A 21,540-nucleotide genomic window follows, 5' to 3' on the forward strand; every position below is an offset into this window, starting at 1 on the left:
CACTCTTCTTAGCCTTAGCTGGGAGTTATAGCATTTATTTATTTCTAACAACAAAGTCTAATTTTTATCAATGCTACTAACGTCTCTCTAAATAAATCAAACCAAAGGGCACGTGGAAAACGTAAGTGCATTTGATGAAATATAGAAACTATAGAATATTAATATATCAAATGTGGACCCAGAATTTATGAATTTAAGAATTCAACCTTCCATAATGTTGTCTGCTCTTATGTTTTATTCATGAAAAAGTAAAGTGGATATTTTAAAATTTAACAACATGTCCTTCGAACAAGATCGTTTGATCGCTCCGTATGACGAAATAGAAAGGTCGATTTACATCAAATTGTTGGAGATCCCGCCAAAGTACACCTCCTGAGTTGTCATCTACAATATATTCGAAGTGCTTATCAAATCCACTTATTGTAAATATAAAGTATTTCCTAAAACTTACTTGCAGCGGCTGCTACAGTGCCCTCTTCATTTACATTAATAATCGCTTTGTGAATCGCCTGCGATGCATACAAAGGAAGATATTTTTCTGAGGATAGCTCCGTTCAGTCGCTTTTTCTGGGGTCGAATAGATCGTTAATACCCAGCTGTTGAGAAATTTAGTATACGAGTATAATGTATGCATTCATAGATGATCTTTCCGAATAAAAACAAGTACTCACTTCCTTTAAATGGGGAACCATGTCTACATCGAAGTCAAACTTAAACTTTGGCAGAGTTAGATTCACTTGGCGCGTAGAAAATTGTGCTGTTATTTTATTCCACTCAGAAGCTATAAGCTGCGACTCCATCTGTCCGAATTTGTCGATTTCATTTGGCATAAAAATCCACATTGAGATGGGGGAATTCAGGTATCTCATTTGTACACCCGTTGCTTTCAAATTGGCCAAGTCAGCAAAGTTAAATCCAGCTATTTGATTCATCATTTCAACAGGTACTTTGTTTGTTTTGGTCATATAGAAATCTCCTAGTTGTGTTTCATCTGGATCGAATGGACTGGCCCAATACCCACTGAAATGGACAGCATTTAAAATGGACATCTCAGTCGTAGATTTAATTTGAATGGGCGAAACGATATTCCTAATGATGTTATCTGTTCTCGAGGCCACCCAAGAGTTGATCGTCTTAGCCGCATTTTGTGGTGTATGAAAACTAATGGACTGTGCTTCTGCACCAAAGTAGTTTCTACTGATTTCATTAAAGGCGGGGTTCAGCCTGAACCTGTCGCTCACAAAAATGCCTGAGGCCACATTTATCTTGGGATCCATTTCCCTCTTCGATTTTAAGGACTGCAGAAGAGCTTTATAGTGAGCAGCAATTTCCAGCCTATTCACATCGCCAAAGTTAAGAGCAGTTTGTAATTGCTCGGCAGTTTTTCCACCAGCACCCATCAGGATCATAGACAAGCCTACGCCCGCAGCAAATGGTGAGAATATAACATTTTCCTGCGAGTTTTCTCTTAACAGTTTGTCGCTTAAGTTCACTTCAGCAGCTACTTGCAGGCATAAAAAGCCGCAGACGATTAATACTGAATGAAGAGAATAATTATTTCCAGAATTACTTTTGAAGGACGTGTTCAAAACTTGTGAACTTACTTATTTTGACCATTATCCGCACAAACAAAATATACAACTGAACAAAATTTCGACTCGCAAATTCAATTTATAGTATGAACTTGGACGCGATAACAGCATTATATGCAAATGCGGGCGCGATAAGCCAGCCCTGTTTGGACTCAAACATTTTTCATATTAAATAATTAAAAAACCAAGCAATATTTTGATTGGGGTTTTTCTTGGAATTACATATCAGTTTTAAGAGAGTGTGTTTCCTCAGGAATAATAAAGCATTACATTTATTTATTTAATTTATCAACAACAAATTAAGCATTCATCAATAATAACTATACATTAATGTCTATTAATGCCTCCGACGCGTTGGGGGAGTTTTATTTGACATTTGGCCAGCTCTGCCCCGATTTACAGCCATATGTTGTCAGAGACATTATAGACCTACACCACTAAAAAATATACAGAACTTGAGAAAAGTTAATTTTACTTAAGAGCTATCTAGATGAAGTGAGGCAGAAAGAAAAAAGGAAACAGAAAGAGAAAAAGGAAAATGTCCAACACGGTGGGGGAAAATTTGGTTGCCAGTCCAGCCCCTTTCCTAAATCGTTAGAAAAATTGTTTGGCTATCTGAAGTCGACCATACATTGATTATTATGGCGCACTATTACTATTATTTTAAAAGCATTGTGCATTATTTAATCTAAACTTTAATTTCTTAGCGCGCTCTTGGAAAAAGCTGCGTATACGTGTCTCCCAATTCGCACGCAGCACGATAACCCCAAGCCCCATTTCTAAGAAAAAACAAGAGAGAACGCTACAGTCGGTCAAGCCCGACAGTGAAATACCCCGATTCACAGTGGTCAGAGACATTATAGACCTAAAAAACTAAACAAAAAGTAGATAGAGGAGGAAAATTAATTCTATTTAAGAACTAATTAGATGAAGTAAGAAGTAGAAGTAGAAAGAGAAAGAGGAAAAGACAAAAAGAAAGAAGGAAAGAGAGATAGAGAAACCGGGAAAGAGAAAGGAGAAAGAAAAGTTATATGAGTTAAATTAGTTAATTAAATTAAATACAAATTATTCAATACATATGTATACTTGTATACAAAAGTGGAGACAGGTTCATGTACAGTTTCAACAGCATATATTTATTTTATTTATGGCTATAACTTTCTTCAGAATTGACCTACATATCTTGATGAAACTTAGCATACGGACAGATAACCACAAACTTGTACAAGTATATGCCAAATTTGAGTTCAAAATTCCAAGACTTACGGGAGCTATGAAAAAACACGAATTGTGGAGGAGTGTAGGGGTGAATCACAATAAAAAAAACAAGCTTCACCTGCCTTAAATTTGAAATTGTTGGAAGCGGAAACTTTGGTTTTTTAAAAATACAATTTTTCCGGATATGTGCCAGTATTATCATTATTTTTTATCAATATTTGCCAATGACCACTATTTCAAACCATTTATAAAGATGAGAATACATTCATGCCGTAAGAATGCCGGACGTTTGGCTTACAAAGAAATACAAACGTTCTATGGGGGCATTTCAACAGAAAAATATTGAGCAACTTTTGAACTACCTTTTTTGAAGGCGCATACGACGACAAAGAACAAAATGGGCGCATTAAGTGCTTACCAAGACTGTTAAAAAAAACCGTGAAAAATGCATTTTTCTAAGCATTTTTTGTAACAAGAAAGGTAGCTTTTTGTGTTTGTTTTTTATACTCTGTACATGAAATGTACAAGAGTATATTAGGTTTGCGGGAGCTGAAAAATGTAACAGGCAGAAGGAGGCGTGGCAGACCCCACAAAGTATATATATTCTTGATCAGCATGACGAGACGAGTCGATCTAGCCCTGTCTGTCTGTCTGTCCGTCTGTCCGTCCGTATGAACACCTGGATCTCAGAGACTATAAGAGATAGAGACACCAAATTTTGCACAAAGATGTGTTATGTGTGTATTCTATACGAGTTTGTTTTATTTTTTTGATTTTCCCCCCCACTTCCCCCCTATGGGGGTTTTCCCGATTTTCCATTCGTATAATCGCCTATATCTCGGAGACTATAAGACCTAGGAACACCAAATTTTAGTCCCAGATGCCTTATGTGAATACGCAGAAAATGTATATTTTGGAATTCCCCTCCCTCCCTCCTCTACCCCGCAAATCGTAACTCCCGTAATTCTTGGAATTTCGAACTAAAATTTTGGAAATACCCCCAGTTGGTTATTATGTGTCCGTATGCCAAATTTCATTATGATAGACCGATTTACCAAGAAGTTATAGCCATAAATATATTTGCTGATGCAGCGCTGCTGCAGCGCAGCTCAAGCGCTGCCCGCGGCTGTTGTTGATGTTGCTGTTTGGTTGACTGCGAAAATGCTTACACAGACACGAATAGATGCGCATAGGCATACATACACTCACACAGACGCAATTGCTATGTAAATGTGCAATTATAAACCCTTTACGTGAGTTCAAATACCGAGAGAGGTAAAATCGATCAAATTTTTTTTTTATTTTCTTAATTTTTTTATTTTCTATAATTATTGTAAACATATGTACAGAGTATTTCAAAGTCGGGACACCCGACTTTAGCTTTTTTACTTGTTTAATTATAAGCTTTATTTAACATTTCTTGCTGTCAAAAACAGCTTTTTTCTTTCTCAAAAGCTGGCAACACTGTTCCCCAGCAACCACAAAAGGTGAATTAATATAACGATAACGCAGTAATCGTAGTTGATCGTACGAACTAGATTAATGAACAAGCCACACGAACTAGATATCACTTACAATATTTGAGAACTACTTGTAGTATAACTGCCACTTCGCCTAAAATGCATTAATCATTCATTTTTCGTACTTAACAAAATATTTTCTTGGTGACAAATAAAATGATAACAAATCGGGTTCAAAGTATGAGTGTGCTTGCGTTTATTAAATTTATTCATATACGCTGGTTATTGGATATCATTCGGGCTTTACAACGTGGCCTACAAAGAAAACAGTTCTTTCATCGCGTATCACGAACACAAAGGGATGATCTACGATCAATTCTGGGACGTGCGTGTACGCCATTGCCGACTTAGCCACCATATGCACAGCTTTAAGAGAAGTAGTATAAGATTTGGAGGGGATTATTTGGTTTATCAAACTTTCACTTACAGGTAGCAGCGGTCGCTTCAGCACCCTCCTCGTTAACTTCCAGGAACGCCTTGTGGGTTACTTTATCGACTTTTACCGCAAGGCTGGAGGAAAACATTGCACCTAAGTCGGCAGCATCAGAGAATAAATGCCTCACGCCAAGCTAAACGTTTAGAAAATATTTTATTTTATATATGTACAAATATATGAAACGTATTTCAAGCATACCTGTTGCAATATTTTAGCTAGATCAGTCGAAAACGTTGCCTTAAATTTGGGCAACTCCAATTTAATCTGTTGGCTGTGTAAGTTGCTGCTGATCGTGCTCCAATCAACAAAGGCAAGTTTCTGCTCCAAGGTGCGCAATCCATTAACTTGGTTGGGCAGGATGACGAGCATATTTATGTTGGACGATGCATATGGAAGTTCCACAGCGGTGGCATCCAACTCATTTAAGTATCCAAATTTAAACTCGGACGTTTTCTTCATCATTGAGATGGGAGCGGTTTCGTGGGCATTCACTTTGAAGTCCTTCGCGATGGTGTTGCTGGCCTTAAATGATTTCGACCACTTGCCCTTGAAGTAAATGGCATTTAGGATGAGTGCTATAGTGTTCTCTTCATCCAAATCCTCGGCTGAAATCATTTCATCAATTTTATGTGCAGTTTGCTGTCGCACCCAATTATTTATTTGCTCAGCGGCCGCAACCTTATCACCAAAATTCAGTGGCTGTGCCTGAGCATCAAAATAGGTTCCAACTAAGTGGTTGAAGCTCGGCTGCAGGCTAATGCGGTGGTTGGTGAAAATACGATTGGCCACCATCAATGTGGGTCCATCATTGGCAGCCGGTTGCTTAAGAGTCCGCAGGAAGTTCTCGTACTGCATTGCCGTCCGCAATTTGTCAGACGTTTTGAAGTTCAAAGCAAGCCGCAACTCCTCCGCTGTCTGCCCACCAGAGCCCATATAGGCCAGTGTCAGAGCACTGCCTATGGAGAAGGGCGATATCACCAGGTTCTCCGTGGCATACTTCTCCGACAGGACCTCAAAGAGTTTGCTGGCGGCCGTGGACTGCAGCAGCAATAGCAACAATGTGCCGCAAAGCGCAATATCTGTTGAGTGTCCGCATTTTGTTGGCTAATATATGTATTTATTGCGTTCGTTATGCATCAACACTTACTAAATCTGTCCATATATTCTGCCGTTGCCTAACTGTGTTATTCTAGGGATTATGTTGAAGACTGCCGCCACAGCGGTTATTACGAGCTATTAAATACTTAAGCTGGCTGAACAAAGGAATTTATTTTGCATGCTGATAATCGCAAATCTGCCGAAATAACGATCATGTTTGTATGCACATTTTAGAAAATGTGCTTATATTTACCCGATAAGCCCAATGGCATGAACTGTCCAAGGACAGAATGACCATAAAGAGATGGCACTACAAACTCTTAATAGGTATACAGAATGCATTGATATGTTAAATTTCAAATTTTATTTAATCGAAATGGGGGTCGTTCGTCTACTGGATGCAGGAACATTAGAGCTGCTTAAAACGCTCGGGCGGGTATAGATTGAATCCTCATCAATCGGCCTCGGAGGTCTCACATAATGTCCAGCAAAGAACACTGCGTTATTGTTACGAATGTAAAACACAAATGGATGATCCACTTTGAATGATTTCTGATTCATGTTCAGCATCATTGGAACAACTTTAGCAACTGAAAAATTATAATGAATAATCAGAAAGTATACATATGTGAACCGATTGCACTTACAAGTGGCTGCAGCAGCTTCTGATCCCGCCTCGTTCACATCAATAAAGCCGCGATGACAGACAGCAGAAATCTTCTGACCTCTCCGCTCAGTAAATAGACCACTTAAGTCTGCTCCATTATCGAACATCTCCGAGATGCCCAGCTATAAATGAAAATATTTTGATTCTCAATAAACATAAACTGTCTATAACCTACCGACCGCAGCGGATCCCGAAGATCGATATCATATTCTATTGTAAACTTTGGCATTGCAACCTCGACATGCTCCAGGCTCATCTGTTTATCGATCTCTTGTAAGTTCAGCTTCATCAGGTTGCTCTCAAGGCTGGGAAGACCACAAATGGTATTGGGCAGCAGTATATGCATGAACAGGTCTGACTCTTCATAGGGCAGCTTCAGGGCTTTGGCATTCAATTCGGGCAGATCCGCATACAAGAACTTATCATCCTGATACATCATGTCCACCTCAATATGTTTTGCATTATCCACATAAAAGTCATCTCTCAAGGTACTCTCCGGCATAAAGGGTATTTTCCATTTTCCCTTGAAATATAGGACATTTATTATGATGGCGCTCGTGCTGGCATCTACGGCATCCGGTTGCAGTAGTTGCTTTATCCTATTATTTGTTTCCCGTTCCACCCAAGCATTAATTTGCTGTGTCGCCTCCAGCGAGTCTTCAAATTTTAGCGAATCAGCTGTCGAGTGGAAATATTCAACGGCGATTTCATTGAAATCGGCTTTCCATTTCAAATTGCTGTGCATGTACAAACGATTCAACAGTTTCAGTTCCGTTCCCTTGCCGCTGCATGAGATGACTTTTTTCCAAAAATCACCAAAATCTTTGGCAATTTCTATTTTGTTGCCGGCGCCCAGCCTCAGGCCGTTTCGCAGCTCCTCGGCTGTCGTTCCTGCCGCGCCCATATAGGCCAGGGCTAGGCTGGTTTGAATGGACGTTGGCGATAATATGACATTGACACCAGAATCATTTAGCTGTGCCTCGCCATTAATAACCGCACCAAATAAGTCCCGAGCGAATACATTACGGCTCTCTTCGACTCCAGCCATTCTTAGAGCGAGCGACGTACAAACCTGTTGTTGTGAGACAAAATTTTGAAACTCTCTTCAAAAAATGATCAAACAAATTTAAAATTCATTTGACAATGTATTCCAAAAACGGTTTAGAAAGCGTATTTGTTAATTTTTGGAAATGCAACGCCCAACTCAATGTCAGAGCAAATGGGATTATCAGAAAAAAAATCATTATCTCTGACACTACGCCCTCATTGCACGGTAATTACGTATTACCTCTCTACGCGAGAACAGATGCATTCACTATTAATTCTGAGGGAGATTAAAATTGTGCATAAGTATAAAAAGCAGACTCTTAATGAAATGCTTATAAGTCATAAAACATATTTCGATCGAACAGTTCAGTTGCAAGCCTTTATCGAGCGTTTTTATTTTAGGCACAATGGCCCAACCAAGTTCGAGTGAGTTGTTAAAAATCTGAAAAACATCACAATAGTTAACTGAAGGCGTTCGCAAGTGTGAGCTGATTAAAAAACAAAAAGAATTATAGCCTAGTGTAAACAATGATTAAAAGTTAGTTATAATTAAAAGAAAACATTCATACAATCAGTTTCACTGAAAATGACGAAGCACATTATTGAATGTTTCTTTGCAACATTTGTCATATTTTTTCCGTTTCTGTATTTTTTTACTCGTATAAAAGACACCATTGTACATTATTTTGTGTAGCATGGTGTCCCAAAACAATTGGTTTAGTTTTCTTTGTCAGACCAACAGCTAATAAAGCGAATATGCAGGCAACAGTCAGTCGAACCCGATCGATTTATTAGCACTGTGAATCGTGTTCTATAGATACTAAGTATATATCAAGCAACACGGTCTGGACGCAGAACAAAAGATAGTGATATGCGCACTGCTAAATTATCCAACTGGTGAGAAAACTGTTTGCAAAAGAAACATTTGAGAGAGCTCTAAATAAGACTCCTAAACACGGTCTCGATGGCTAAAGTAACACTAATTTCTGAATATCTGGGTCGTGGCTGTAGGGCCATGATTCACGAGAGTGTGAATCACATTCGGGAGCAACAAGATAAGATTAGTTTAAAAAGCGTTATCAAGCGAGGTGTAGGTCGTTATCTATGTGGCGCATTTGGCTCTAGAAATGCGAGCTCGTTTGTGGTGCTTTTTTCAAAATTATATTACAAGCAATAATGTCGTCAAAAAGCACGCAGAGCATTGCCTATGTTTACATATAATTTATAGCCTACTTATTAAAACGCTGTATTGAAAGGTCTTCTTGTCCAACTTTTATTCATTTAAGAATCTCGTCGGCACGTTTGGCTGTTAGTTCTGACTGCCGTTACCTCTTACCCGCACATTATGGCCAACACGGAGTTTGCCAAGAACCTGGACACGTTCTCCCGCAATGTATACTCGGAATTGGTGCAGTTAAATCAAAATACAAACATCATTTTCTCGCCGTTCTCCATACAAACCTGCGCAGCGATGGTGCGTATTGGCGCTGAGGGAGAGACTGCCACTGAAATGGATGTTGGCCTTAAGCTTGTCTCCAGTGATGTGAAGGAAATTGCCGATACCTATGGCCAAGTGATGGCCGATTACGAGAAGAGCAAGGTGCTGAAAATAGCCAACAAGGTGTATATCAAGGAGGGGTACAGTGCCCGCGAAGAGTTCAAAAATATATTGACCAGAAAGTTCCTATCTAAGCCGGAAAACATTAATTTCGTACAGAGCAGTGTAGCTGCCTCTACGATTAATGCCTGGGTTGAATCAAAGACAAATAATTTAATTAAGGATCTTATAAGCCCCGATGTATTGAACGCAGACACGCGTCTAGTGCTAATTAATGCCATACACTTTAAAGGCCAATGGAAGACTAAATTCGATGAAGCAAACACTGAGGACGAGGATTTCTATCTCAACGACGTCGATAAAGTAAAAATGCCAATGATGAACGTGAGACATGATTTCCGCTTCGCCGAACTGCCGGAATATGACGCTCAGGCCCTTGAAATGCCCTACAAAGATAGTGATCTGTCCATGCTAGTCATATTGCCAAACAAAAAGACGGGCCTGTTGAGTCTAGAACAAAAATTGAAGACCGTGAAATTGTCTGATATCACAAGCAAATTATCTTCCACGAAAGTTATTGTCAAATTTCCCAAATTTAAAGCCGAATTCTCGCAGGAATTGACGCCTGTTTTCAAAAAGGTCGGTACCTAAACTACAATACCTCACTAGATTTATACTTACATTACATTTTCAGCTTGGAATGGTGCGCTTATTCGCTGACAATGCCGAATTTGGCAATATATTGCAAAGTCCTGAGGCATTGAAGGTTTCTCAAATCATACACAAAGCCTTCATCGATGTTAATGAGGAAGGTACTGAAGCAGCTGCAGCCACTGGTAAGTTGCATAAATAATTTAATTGGTTGGAATTAAAATTGGTTTCTATCACATAATAATACAATAATACAACACAGAAAACTAAAATTATTCTCACTGTTTCATCAGAATTATTTGTGTTTACCCACCCCACCCCATTTCGCACCCTATTTTCATCTTGCTGATAATTTGAATGAAATAAAAATAAATAATTAGTCGTCTTATCAGCAAATGAAAAAAGGCATTAGCGGAAAAAAGGTCATCTTACGTCACAAAAACAGTTTGCAAAAACTAGCGTGGGGTTTTAAAGCCTCAACTTTTGAGAACTAGAACTGTAGAACTTTAGAATAACTACCTTTTAAATATGCAACAAAAAGAAGAATAAGAGTAGTGCTTAAACGAGACGAAATCCCCATTCGTATGATCACCGAAAATTTTGAAACTATTACAGCTAGAGAAACCAAACTAAGTAGTTACATAAACTTCTATTATCCATATGCCGAGTAAGGTTATTACGAATTATATATAGCTTCTTTATTTTATATAGTTGCCATTGGTCCGATATATGTGAAAACATAATCCTTACCAGCATTACTTTTTTGTTTATAATAATCCTAGGCAAATTTAGTATTTGTAGGTTCTGTATAATGCGTCACTTAATACCGTTTTATATTTATTTATGTGCCTCATTAATTGTGCCTCAACTAAGTTTTATAGACATCGGTTGACTATATCGTAAAGCTGCCATTTGACTTTTCATAAATTGTACAAAATTGTATACCAACTGCTTGACTATTCCTTATTACCACTCTCTTTTTATTGTGTAAAACGTAAACAGGGATCGCTTTGGAAAACCGCATGATCTTTGAAGAAAAATATATGAGATTCATTGCCAATAGACCATTCCAGTACACCATATTCGACCGACAAAATGGAGCTCATTTTTTCAAAGGCTTACTTTCGAATTCTGTAGAAACTAACACTTGACTCGCTGAACTTCCATAAAAACTTAAGAGGAACAGTACAGCTATGATAAAATTAAATCCAACTTATATTATATTAACATTTAAATTTAAAATTAGAACGCATTTCAAAAGAATTTAAATGTAATACCAAAAATCTCCATAGCATTCTAACATTCAAAGTGAACTGCCAAAATTTAATAGTGATTGTAAATCTCATTCTTCATTACAATATGCATGGTTCAATTAAAGAGCTTCGCTATTTCAATGTTAAAAATCTACTGCATGCTGATCATATAATCTAAGTGTAATGCTATAGTTTAACATCGAAAAGCTAAGCCCCTTTATATATGTATCTTCATTATTACATTGTACGCAGGAATAGCTGTGATGTTGGTAAGAACTTTGATAGAGGAGCGTCCGCCAAAGCAATTTATAGCTAACAGACCGTTCTATTTTATTATACGAAATGATCAAAATGTAGCATTCTTTGGAGGCCACTATGTTAAGTAAATGTTTTGTACAACACCTTTCGATTCCAATAAAACCAAAATTTTGTATTGCTTGTGTATTTTATTTCATAAAATTCTGAATTCCGATTGTGAAATCAGTTAATGTTTAATATATAGTAGTATAAGTGTTTTAATAATGATCGGATCTATTCTAGCTATTGTGGTCATGCAGATAACCTCAACGCGCTTCAATGTCCCCCCAAAACGCTTTATAGCGAACAGACCATTTTACTTTGTCATTAAAAACTCCAACAATGTGCCTTTCTTCGCTGGAAAGATGTTAAGACCGTGAAAATCACCTCTCGGGAAAATACCTTTACTTCGTCTATCCGCACCACCAACTCTTGTCTCAATAATATCCAATTAATTGACACTTAAGTCGACATAAAATACGCTCAAAATACCCTTTTCAATAAACTACTTTTTTAAAACTAAGTTCAAAAGTACGTTGTATATATGTTTAAACCCATTTGGATTAAATTCATTTTGGGGAAAGAGTTTACATATTAAGATGAAATTTTAAATAGGTGTAATTTTGAAAAGTATTAAGTTGCTCGGGTCGGAAAATCGTAATATTCTTCACAAATACTGCTAATTCTTAAATACAAGTATTTAATATTTTAGTGAGAATTGACTTTCTTTGTCTGCTTCATTCGATACAGCTGCCGTTATTAAGACTAAGAGTGCGGATGCACCAATGCCGAAACTGACATATTTCTATGCGGATCATCCTTTCTTCTATACAATCCATAACTCAAACGGCTGCCTCTTTGCTGGAAATTATAAAATGCCTTTTACTGAAAAGAAAAGAAAAAAGGGTTGTCGCTGTGAAAAGAAAAGAAAATCTCGTGAAACGAAAAAATGAAATAACGATCTTTTTAATATCCCTATGATATCTATGAAAATATTTTTAAATTCTTCTTCCCATCACTGTCAATTTTGTACCAAGAAAGCAGCCTAGCTATTGATCAGGCGAAGCAACATCTTATGTCAAACCACCACTTAACTGTTGTCTTTCATCACTTTAGCTGCCATTATGATGACTAGGAGTATGGCCCCACCGAAACCGCAGCCAATCCGATTTAATGCGGACCATCCATTCTTCTATGTGATCCATAATCCCAAGGGCTGCCTCTTTGCTGGAAATTACAAAAAGTCTTTCCTTAAAAAAGAAAAGAAAATCTCGTGATTGAAAATTTTTGAAATGCTTAAATCTTACGATATTTAAATCCTCCCATTAATTTTGTATCACATAGTTCCTGATGAAGCGAAGCGACAATGTTCTTCTTCTTTCATCACTTTAGCTGCCATGGTCGCGCTTTACAGCACACCCCTACCAGAATTGGAGCCAATTCCATTTAATGCGGACCATCCATTCTTCTATGCGATCCGTAATCACAACGGCAACTTCTTTGCTGGGAATTATAAAATGTATTTCACTGAAGAGCAAAAAGCGTTGTCGGTATGAAAAGAAAAGAAAATCTCGTGATTGAGATTGAGAATGAGAATGAGTTTTTTTAGAAATACTTAAATCATGAGATATCTATGAACATATTTTTGAATTCTTCTCAACCCTGTGAATTTGTTACCAAGAAAGCAGCCTAGCTGTTGATCAGGCGAAGCAACATCTAATCTCAAACCACCTCTTAACTGTTGTCTTTCATCACTTTAGCTGCTATTATGATGGCTAGGAGTATGGCACCACCAGAACCACAGCCCATTCGATTTACTGCGGACCATCCATTCTTCTATGCGATCCGTAATCCCAACGGCTGCCTCTTTGCTGAAAATTACAAAATGTCTTTCATTGAAAAGAAAACCAAAAAGCGTTGTCGCTGTAAAAAAAAAAGAAGAAAGTCTCGTGATTGAGGATGAAATAACGATTTCTTTTTTAAATGCTTGAGCCTTAGGATATATGTGAAAATATTTTTGAATTCTTCCCATCAATTTTTTATCATAAAAACTGCATAATTGTTGATCAGGTGAAGCAACATTTTATCTCAAACCTTCTTCTTTCATCACTTTAGCTGCCGCGGTCGTGCTTTACAGCATGCCCCTACCAGAACCGGAGCCAATTACATTTACTGCGAACCATCCATTCTTCTATGCGATCCGTAATCACAGCGGCTGCTTATTTGCTGGGAATTTTAAAGTGTCATTCAGCGAGAAGAAGCACAAAAAACATTGTCCCTGTAAAAAAAAACGGAATTCCAAGAATTAAAGGTCTATTACTTAGCCTTTTATCTAACTTGTAACTCGAAGCACTTAAAGCAAACCCAAAAGTGAATTTGTGGACCCCTAGATAGGCCACACAGACCTATTATGAGTCAAAAACGTGGGACTTACAGTTTAGTAACTTCTTGAATCAATGAATCGAATGAATTTATTATTCAAAATTATTCTATTTTATTTAGAAATGGTTTTAACTGAATATTCTGCACTGGATATTGAGCCAGATAGTCCCATATCCTTCAAAGCAGAAGACCCTTCTCTTATTCGATATACCAGGAAAAGGGCAGCGTGCTCTTCCTTGGAAAATTGTGTACAGCCCCTACCGGAAACACCTGTCTGGAAAGTTGTACCAAACGAAAGCGCTGCAATAGAATTGAAAGAAAATTCATAGTTCTTGAATCAAAATTCAAATAAAGTTTACATACCATCAACCCACTCTACGACGTTTTTTATTTGCTCAAAAATCCCAGTATACTCAAGGAAAATGCTAAGTATATTTATGGTATTATTACGAGTTGCTGTTTTAGATTTGATTTGCAATTTGCCAACAAAACTTCGGAAAATACGGGCACACATATTGCTAAGCCAAAATCACCTCGTGGGGAGATTCTAAAATCTTATCTAGGCTGCTGGAGGAACCATTTAAATCATTTTTATTATTTTAACAAAATCAAATAAAGTCGAAAATAGTCATAAGTTTTCATTTAGATTAAGCAAAATTGAATTGTAAGCAGCAATCAGGAATACCCTTACTGTTTGCTATAATTTCTGTGACAATTCATTCATTTTACTGATAAGGCCAGTGGCGACAAATTGAATAAACAAATAATACACACTAACGTATTATCAAGTAGTAGTCTTGAAACGCACTTCAATAGAAACGGTTGGAAATATTGAATGTGAAACAGCATTGAGCTGAAAGTGAAAACATAACAAACATACTGCTGGTTGGAAAGATCTAACGGTTCTATAAAATGCGTTCCCCAAAAACATGGGGTAAGTAATCAATGAGCGAACGCACAAGCAAGTGATTGTTATGCATTAGGAGAAAAAGAGCGCGGCAAACATTCTCTTTGAAAGCACAAATAAGAGAAAAGATAAACAAACCCGTTTGAGTTAAATACAATTGTGGATACCTCATGGCTAGAGCGGCAAAGTGCACTCATCGTTTAGTTGGCGCTCAAACGCCGACACTTTCACAACAGAGCGCAGAACAATTTCGAACGCACACAAATATACATACATACATATTCATTTGTAGTATATGTATGCATATAGAAGTGAAAAGAAGCTTCTGACGCCGCATTGGAGCAATCAATAGCAGAGTGTAATAAATTAAAATAAAAACAAATATATTTTTTTTGCTGTGATAAGCACCGAGCAATATTAAGCACACAACGGCACAACAACGTGGAATAATTACCATCGTCTGTCGAGGTGACTCAACTGCTTTGTGATACATTTATACTATATACATATATATGTATGTATGTATGTATATATGAACTAATGTCAACAATTACATAAATACGTGTATATAAAATGTCAACAACAATAATGGCTCTTGTGTGATTTTTTGATTCAACAGTTTGCGGACTACTACCGCTCTTGGTTCTATACATCCCCTCCATTAACGCCATGAACGACTCCAATGACGTCAGAGACGTGGCAGAATTCTCTCGCCGCCTGGCAATATTTTCCATCAATGTCTATGGGAAGCTGTCGCTGCTAAAGTCCAACGAGAATGTGGTTTTTTCGCCCTTTTCCATCCAAACATGCGCCGCTATGGCCCGCATCGGTGCCGAGGGTCAGACCGCGGAGGAACTGGATCGAGGCCTTGGTCTGGTATCGAGCAATGTCACCGAAATCGCCGAGAGCTATAACAGAGTGTTATCCATCTACGAGAAGAGCAACATTCTGCGCATAGCTAATAAGATCTATGTGATGCAGGACTATGCCTTGAACGACGAATATAACGCACTACTGGCACAAAAGTTTCTCTCCTCCGCAGAGAACATTGATTTTGGACAAAGCGAAAAGGCGGCCAATGCCATTAATGGCTGGGTGGAGGAGCGCACAAACAATCTTATAAAGAATCTCATTCCTCCGTCAGCGTTGAATGGTCTGACCCGTCTGGTGCTGGTGAATGCCATTCACTTTAAGGGCACATGGGTGCACAAGTTTCCAAAGCACGCAACGCACTCCGAACTCTTCTATTTGAACGATGATGAGTCTGTAAATGTGCCAATGATGAACCTGAAAGATCGTTTCCGTTACGCTGATTTACCCGATCTTGACGCCACGGCGCTGGAAATGCCTTATGCGGACAGTGACTTGTCCATGCTGGTAATTCTTCCGAAGAGCAAGACAGGTCTGCAGCAGCTGGAGAAGAAACTGCAGTCCGTGCCGCTCTCGCAGGTCACAGACAAGCTCTACAGTACGCAGGTGATTGTCAAATTCCCAAAATTCAAGGCGGAGTTCCAAGTCGAGTTAACGAATGTGTTTAAGGAGGTAAGTTGAAGAATTTACCAATAACTCAGTTGCAAAATTTCACCTTCTACTACTTGTATTGCTTACAAATTTTAGTTGGGAATGTCGCGAATGTTCTCCTCAAAAGCAGAGTTTGGCAAAATGTTGCAAAGTCCGGAAAGCTTGCAAGTCTCGGCCGTCATCCATAAAGCATTCATTGATGTCAACGAAGAGGGAACTGAGGCGGCCGCAGCCACCGGTAAGTGAACTTTTCTTTCTTCCGAACCACCATTATTGGGTCACATTCATTATCACTTAGCCAAGTGTTTGTCTGAAAATGTGTTTTGTTTTGTTGTCTTCTCATTGGTAGGCGTGGTAGTGCGAAAAAAGCGTAGCGCACCAATGCCTCCAGTTGATTTTTATGCAAATCGTCCATTCATCTATGCCATAACGCACAGAGAGGCGCAACAAGGGCTGCCCATTTTTCTTGGGTCGGTGTCGCGACTCAGTGAAGTGACGCTTCAGACACCTTCCAGCAGCGAACATGACGAGCTCTGAGTCAGAACTCACAATTGTTCATAAATGTAAAATTATAAACGGGTATTTTTGCAACAATAAAGGCAGCTATTTATTTACTATACAAGTATATGCATAAACAAAAATTGGATCTTTTATGTTTTGTCTTGGGCTAATCGCAGTAAGTTAAACACATACATATGTATGCATTGTCTCTTGAAGGATTTCATCTGGTCTGGTGCTATGGTCAATCAATTCCTCATCAATTCATCATTCAGCTCCACATGCATTCCCGAAATAACACTCATTTTAAATCTATTAATATAATTTATAATTTGTGCAGGTATGGTCATGTGCTTTGCATCGATGCCAATGTTCCAGCCGGATCCTATACGCTTCTCTGCAGATCATCCATTTTATTATCATATAGCCCACAAGCAGGGCACTGTTCTGTTCGCTGGCAAACTATTGAAACTATAGCCATTATCATATCTGTAAACTGGCATGACTTAACCTCAAGACTGGGCATGCATCACAAGTTCAAGCGAACGATAGAATTGAAAATAACACCCAATTTGATATTTATACGTATTCTCACATGTTTATACCAACGACTAATGTGGTTTTATTTCTAAGCTAATATTTTTATACTTTTTAATAAAATGGGTAAATACTTGTATTCTAACCTACCCCTCTGGATTTATGCTTTCGCAAATTTTCAGTTTTTCGCATTATGGCCGTTAGTTCCTTGAGACGCAAACGCTTCCATGCCACACATCCCTTCATCTACTTTGTAAGGTCCGCGAGCAACCTGGCCCTCTTTACCGGCAAACATTTGGGACCCTCGAGGATTTGAGCTCCCCAATAATACATTTCAATTAATACAAAATTATCCTACTAGGTCGTTCCGTAATGGGCAACATGTAGAATATGTTTTCATTGTAATTTAAATTAAATAAATACAATATAGACCATCTAATATATACTCTATAAGCAGAGTTAGCTTAAGGTGTTCCCAGCGGTTCAAAAATATTGGTTTTTCTTAAGATATGAATTAGACGGGTTGTTTGCTTTAAATATTTTTAAAAATAAAATATTTAAAAAGTAAAAGTCTTGAATGTTTGTCACCCGTTCTAAAGACTTTACATTTGCATTTTTTAAAGATATTTCTCGCTTTCTGAGGCAAAGAATTTATATAAATTTGCATACCGGATGCAGCAAAAAGATATAAGAACCCAGATTTTATATAACTGGCAAAACCAACTCTTTATTTTATTTGGCTGCAAAAAAAACCATAGATCTATATTTTATTTCTTATTCTAATATTTTATAATGCTTCACTATATTCTGTAATTTCATCAGAATCGTGATTACAACTAACGGTAGAAAAGGCATTCTTAGTAGCAACAATACTCTTGTTATAACAATATTGGAACCTAATTAGGTATTTATTAGGTTGTTCAATGCTAGTCTTTATAATGACTGTGGAGACGGGGCCCGAATGTAAGCGACTCTAGGTCGTTTTAAGTCTTTTCTCCCTTAGAGATCGCTTTAAACGCACGCACAACAATAAAACCTAGTATACAGTATATTATATTTAGATTTGGATAACTGGGCATGTGGGAAAGCTGGCGATAAATATGTATTTTGATTGATTTGCCTTTAGGCGGGAAAATGCATTTTCTAAACCATTGAGGCGTAGCACTATAGCACGCCAACTGCAAATTTGTTTTATGACAAAATCGTAATCGTTGAAAATTTAAAACAGTAGCGCTTGGAACGCTTCTTGAAACGGTTCGATAATGCATATATTAGCATTCACACTCGTCGTCCTTGTGGGACTAACGGGCTATGCCAGTGCCAACTTCACTGAATTTAATTGTAAGTATCCTGCAGAAGAACTAGGAAAACAACTCAATGTATTCCATACTCAGTGACAATGTATAGACAAATGCCTCCCATGTATCAGCTGGAAGACTATGATCTGTGCCTTCAAAAACCTCCAAGCCAGTTGTTGGGACACAGCACATATTGCTTGGTTTATGCGGAAATTGTTCCAAACGCCAGCTCCGCATTGTGGCATGAAATTGACAAAGTTTCCCAGAATGCGAAGCATAATTTTCGACACGATCATCTATTTCTGGGTGTTTGCCTAGAACGTTGCAAGAGAGCGCTCAGCACGCTAAGTAGATTCCAAATCCAACAGCTCTACGAGGGCAAAGCCATGGATAAGGTGGTAAGCTCATCAAGTTTTATGTGCAAGTAAGGATGCTTAGGATCACCGTCTGCAGCTGTACAATTATTACGCCAAGGTCCACAAAAGGGATACGGATGAGCGCCTACACTACGACCACCTGGTTAACAGTTGCCTGAATCGTCAATACGGTCGCCAATTCCATTTAAGGCTTAGAAGCACCATCGAGTACTGTGTGCGTGGAGATGAGCCTTTGGAGAATGGCAAGTTCTACAATAATATTTCAGTTCTATATCCTCAATTGACAATATTTCAGACTCATTGGACGTTGTATTTTACACTATTTTTGGTGTTCTGGTTTTTCTGAACGTAGCCTCAACATTCTACGATTATCGATTGAAGCTTCAACAGCCTTTAAGCGCACAGAACAATACCTTTTATCAGGAACCTTTAAAAACTAGTGGTATGTTCAAAAGTTGTATTTTAAATGAACTGAGCTGTCGTCATTCAGAGATTCTTTTGCAGGTCAGAAACTCTTTAGCGCCTTTTCACTTTGTCGAAATTATTATCGTCTCGTCCTTCCACACGCAAGCGATTTCTCAAAAGATCTCCGCTTTTTTGATGCCTTTCGTGTTATTGGAGTTTTTATCGTCATTCTTGGCCATACATTGATGATATTTATGACTGTGCCAGTTCAAAACACAGAATTTTTCGAGCAGCTTTTAAATAGATTCGAGACCTCGATTTATCAAAACGGCAGTGCTGTTATACAAATCTTTTTTGTTATGAGTGCTTTCCTTCTATATATTAATTTCACTGATCGGCAATTGATAAACAAGCAATCAAGCATATTAACTTGCATAGGAGTCTATTTTCGTGTTTTTCTCGTCAGATATTTTAGACTCTTGCCCTCGTTGGTCTTATTGATTCTCTTCAATGGCACGATGTTAACTCGCCTTCAAGATGGCCCCTTCTGGAGGCACATTACAGAAGCGGAGCGAACTTTTTGTCGCGAAAATTGGTGGAAAAACTTATTGTTCGTCAACAACTATCTACTAGAAGAGAGTGTAAGTCGTTCTTTTGTATATATGTATATATATATACTGATAAATCATCATTGGAACATCGTACTCCCTCTCTCAGTGTGCTCAACAGACCTGGTATATGGCCGCAGACATGCAACTATTTGAGTTGTTCCTAATTAATATAATTATAGCAAAAAAGTATGTATGTCGAAGCACAGTAAAATGTTTCTTCAATATCTTCTTCATAGACATCCTAAGATCGAACGTTTCATGAATGGTCTCCTAATCGTTCTATCATTTGCTGTTCCTGCCCTCCTGACCTATTTTCTGAAACTGGAAGCTGTCTATCACGCGAAGCCAGAGTATAAAATTGAGTTTTTCCATTAATTAATTAAAATCTAATTTATATTTCTAATTTATATTTCTTTTTTTCTAGAACTTATCGCTATTTATTCTTTCGCGATTCAGATACATTCTATCAGACTTATCCTCCTTTCTACACCAACATAGGTGGATATTGTGTAGGCTTTTTCTGCGGAAAGTTTTACCTAAAAAATAGGTCTTCAGAACCCAAATATCGGGGTAAATTAAAATACGAGCTTGGCATGTGGCTTCTAATTCCTGCAGTAATGATAATGTTGTCTTCGGGGTATATATTTATCAAGAACGATTTTGAGAAACCATCTATTTGGCTGGCACTATATGCTGGTCTATACAAAAACGTCTGGATTTTGGTCTGTGCCGGCTTTATTTGTTGTATGTGCGTTAAATTGGGTTGTAAGTAAATATAACTAATCAAATATACATACAAGAATACATATTGTATTTACATACATGATGAAACCCCATTTAAAATTTCGCAGGGCTAGCCTATGACTTATGCGTGCTTTCCGTGTTTCGTCCAATGGCTCGCATGTCCTTTCAGGCATTTCTGTGGCATGTGGCCGTACTACGTCTGGTAGCTGGATATATGAGGCAACCAATTTACATAAATAGATTGTATTTGGTAAGTAACTAATGTTTTTAATGCAAAACCTAAATGATTTTTGTTTAGTTTAGCAGCGTTATATTGGTTTTTATTTTGACGCAATTGGTTGCATTTGTTGTTTCAATACTAGTTGAATACCCTTTAGTACAGGTTACCAAATTAATGATGATACACGGAAAATGTGAGTGCACATGGTACATTTTATTTCACTACATAAATATGAAAAATTATGTTTTTAGCTAGCAAAAAAAACGTATCGGCATCTGAAAGACCAATGGAATTGGAGAAAATTTAAAATAATGGCTGGAGCTGGCATTTGGTCTCTAAGTAATCTTATGCTTGAAATGTTTTTTTATTAACATACTTTAATAATATCTATTTTCATATATGTATGTATGTAACGTTCAAGAACCCTACCACATATGACAATTTAAATTTTGTACAAAACATATACATATGTATGTATATTCTTTTTAGCAAGTGGCAACGCTGAGGAAGGAAAAAAAATGTCGGTCGAAAGACTGCTGTTTTTGTTTTGAATATTTTGTAATTCTTATATTGCCGATTTTTTATAGGAATAGTTGTACAAGTATCTTAAGTATGAAACATCCACAATCTGTTATTGGTAGTCATAAATTATTCGTTTTTTTTTTTTTCATTTGCTCGTGCCATCGAGCCATCGATAACAAAT

At 37.7% G+C, this 21,540-nt stretch overlaps 6 protein-coding genes across 15 annotated transcripts; 3 read left to right on the plus strand and 3 right to left on the minus strand.

Moving 5' to 3' along the window:
* Positions 1–262: 262 nt before the first annotated feature.
* LOC115624864 (serine protease inhibitor 42Dd-like) lies at positions 263–1,617 on the minus strand. Its single transcript, XM_030519746.1, has 4 exons — positions 1,605–1,617; positions 672–1,537; positions 452–509; positions 263–384 (listed from the first exon to the last, which is right to left on the minus strand). The coding sequence occupies exons 1-4, from the start codon at positions 1,615–1,617 to the stop codon at positions 263–265; spliced, it is 1,059 nt and encodes a 352-aa protein (XP_030375606.1).
* A 2,892-nt stretch (positions 1,618–4,509) lies between these two features.
* LOC115624966 (serine protease inhibitor 42Dd-like) lies at positions 4,510–5,926 on the minus strand. The gene is made up of 4 exons (XM_030519859.1): positions 5,914–5,926; positions 4,965–5,845; positions 4,758–4,899; positions 4,510–4,696 (listed from the first exon to the last, which is right to left on the minus strand). The coding sequence occupies exons 1-4, from the start codon at positions 5,924–5,926 to the stop codon at positions 4,563–4,565; spliced, it is 1,170 nt and encodes a 389-aa protein (XP_030375719.1). The 3' UTR covers positions 4,510–4,562.
* Positions 5,927–6,205: 279 nt separating this feature from the next.
* Positions 6,206–8,544, minus strand: LOC115634079 (serine protease inhibitor 42Dd-like). Of its 3 annotated transcripts, none has more exons than XM_030531631.1 (4): positions 8,458–8,544; positions 6,707–7,603; positions 6,512–6,653; positions 6,206–6,454 (listed from the first exon to the last, which is right to left on the minus strand). In XM_030531631.1, the coding sequence occupies exons 2-4, from the start codon at positions 7,577–7,579 to the stop codon at positions 6,228–6,230; spliced, it is 1,242 nt and encodes a 413-aa protein (XP_030387491.1). In that variant the 5' UTR covers positions 7,580–7,603; positions 8,458–8,544; the 3' UTR covers positions 6,206–6,227. The 3 variants fall into 3 exon arrangements, with proteins under 3 accessions (XP_030387491.1, XP_030387493.1, XP_030387492.1); XM_030531633.1 differs by lacking the exon at positions 8,458–8,544 and adding an exon at positions 8,315–8,393; XM_030531632.1 differs by lacking the exon at positions 8,458–8,544 and adding an exon at positions 8,259–8,334.
* LOC115634078 (serine protease inhibitor 42Dd-like) lies at positions 7,886–14,092 on the plus strand. 5 transcript variants are annotated; one of them, XR_003996403.1, is made up of 5 exons: positions 7,886–8,004; positions 8,865–9,775; positions 9,831–9,972; positions 13,453–13,772; positions 13,840–14,092. XR_003996403.1 is itself a non-coding variant. In XM_030531629.1 (4 exons), the coding sequence occupies exons 1-4, from the start codon at positions 7,986–7,988 to the stop codon at positions 11,715–11,717; spliced, it is 1,209 nt and encodes a 402-aa protein (XP_030387489.1). In that variant the 5' UTR covers positions 7,886–7,985; the 3' UTR covers positions 11,718–11,860. The 5 variants fall into 5 exon arrangements, 3 of the variants coding, with proteins under 3 accessions (XP_030387489.1, XP_030387488.1, XP_030387490.1); XR_003996404.1 differs by lacking the exon at positions 7,886–8,004 and adding an exon at positions 8,339–8,475; XM_030531629.1 differs by lacking the exons at positions 13,453–13,772; positions 13,840–14,092 and adding an exon at positions 11,581–11,860.
* A 406-nt stretch (positions 14,093–14,498) lies between these two features.
* Positions 14,499–17,621, plus strand: LOC115634077 (alaserpin-like). Of its 4 annotated transcripts, none has more exons than XM_030531625.1 (4): positions 14,499–14,653; positions 15,246–16,168; positions 16,244–16,385; positions 17,365–17,621. In XM_030531625.1, exons 1-4 carry the CDS (start codon positions 14,632–14,634, stop codon positions 17,496–17,498), a joined length of 1,221 nt encoding a protein of 406 aa, XP_030387485.1. In that variant the 5' UTR covers positions 14,499–14,631; the 3' UTR covers positions 17,499–17,621. The 4 variants fall into 4 exon arrangements, with proteins under 4 accessions (XP_030387485.1, XP_030387483.1, XP_030387484.1 ...); XM_030531623.1 differs by lacking the exon at positions 17,365–17,621 and adding an exon at positions 16,497–16,766; XM_030531624.1 differs by lacking the exon at positions 17,365–17,621 and adding an exon at positions 16,986–17,331 and having other exon boundaries at positions 14,500–14,653.
* A 972-nt stretch (positions 17,622–18,593) lies between these two features.
* Positions 18,594–21,144, plus strand: LOC115625054 (nose resistant to fluoxetine protein 6). Its single transcript, XM_030519961.1, has 10 exons — positions 18,594–18,878; positions 18,934–19,073; positions 19,124–19,299; positions 19,362–19,903; positions 19,980–20,059; positions 20,110–20,223; positions 20,298–20,638; positions 20,725–20,867; positions 20,916–21,030; positions 21,089–21,144. Exons 1-10 carry the CDS (start codon positions 18,594–18,596, stop codon positions 21,142–21,144), a joined length of 1,992 nt encoding a protein of 663 aa, XP_030375821.1.
* Positions 21,145–21,540: the final 396 nt, after the last annotated feature.

Source organism: Scaptodrosophila lebanonensis, unplaced genomic scaffold (assembly GCF_003285725.1).
Source record: "Scaptodrosophila lebanonensis strain 11010-0011.00,11010-0021.00 unplaced genomic scaffold, SlebRS2 tig00000001-arrow-pilon, whole genome shotgun sequence".
NCBI lineage: Eukaryota > Metazoa > Arthropoda > Insecta > Diptera > Drosophilidae > Scaptodrosophila > Scaptodrosophila lebanonensis.

Excerpts from the sequence above, each read along its gene's own strand:
- LOC115634078 (XM_030531628.1), top strand. Across the intron at positions 9,776-9,830 it reads TGACGCCTGTTTTCAAAAAG|CTTGGAATGGTGCGCTTATT; the intron begins GTCGGTACCTAA and ends TTACATTTTCAG. Across the intron at positions 9,973-10,789 it reads TGAAGCAGCTGCAGCCACTG|GGATCGCTTTGGAAAACCGC; the intron begins GTAAGTTGCATA and ends AAACGTAAACAG.
- LOC115625054 (XM_030519961.1), top strand. The coding sequence starts at position 18,594 with ATGCCTCCCATGTATCAGCTGGAAGACTATGATCTGTGCCTTCAAAAA. Across the intron at positions 19,300-19,361 it reads GGAACCTTTAAAAACTAGTG|GTCAGAAACTCTTTAGCGCC; the intron begins GTATGTTCAAAA and ends ATTCTTTTGCAG. Across the intron at positions 20,639-20,724 it reads TATGTGCGTTAAATTGGGTT|GGCTAGCCTATGACTTATGC; the intron begins GTAAGTAAATAT and ends AAAATTTCGCAG.
- LOC115624864 (XM_030519746.1), bottom strand. Across the intron at positions 510-671 it reads TGGTTCCCCATTTAAAGGAA|GCGATTCACAAAGCGATTAT; the intron begins GTGAGTACTTGT and ends TATGCATCGCAG. Across the intron at positions 385-451 it reads CACTGTAGCAGCCGCTGCAA|ATGACAACTCAGGAGGTGTA; the intron begins GTAAGTTTTAGG and ends AATATATTGTAG.
- LOC115634077 (XM_030531623.1), top strand. The coding sequence starts at position 14,632 with ATGCGTTCCCCAAAAACATGGG. Across the intron at positions 14,654-15,245 it reads GCGTTCCCCAAAAACATGGG|TTTGCGGACTACTACCGCTC; the intron begins GTAAGTAATCAA and ends TTGATTCAACAG. Across the intron at positions 16,386-16,496 it reads TGAGGCGGCCGCAGCCACCG|GCGTGGTAGTGCGAAAAAAG; the intron begins GTAAGTGAACTT and ends TCTCATTGGTAG.
- LOC115624966 (XM_030519859.1), bottom strand. Across the intron at positions 4,900-4,964 it reads TAGCTAAAATATTGCAACAG|CTTGGCGTGAGGCATTTATT; the intron begins GTATGCTTGAAA and ends CTAAACGTTTAG. Across the intron at positions 4,697-4,757 it reads TGAAGCGACCGCTGCTACCT|CTGTGCATATGGTGGCTAAG; the intron begins GTAAGTGAAAGT and ends CTTCTCTTAAAG.
- LOC115634079 (XM_030531631.1), bottom strand. The coding sequence starts at position 7,579 with ATGGCTGGAGTCGAAGAGAGCCGTAATGTATTCGCTCGGGACTTATTT. Across the intron at positions 6,654-6,706 it reads TTCGGGATCCGCTGCGGTCG|CTGGGCATCTCGGAGATGTT; the intron begins GTAGGTTATAGA and ends TTTCATTTATAG. Across the intron at positions 6,455-6,511 it reads AGAAGCTGCTGCAGCCACTT|TTGCTAAAGTTGTTCCAATG; the intron begins GTAAGTGCAATC and ends ATAATTTTTCAG.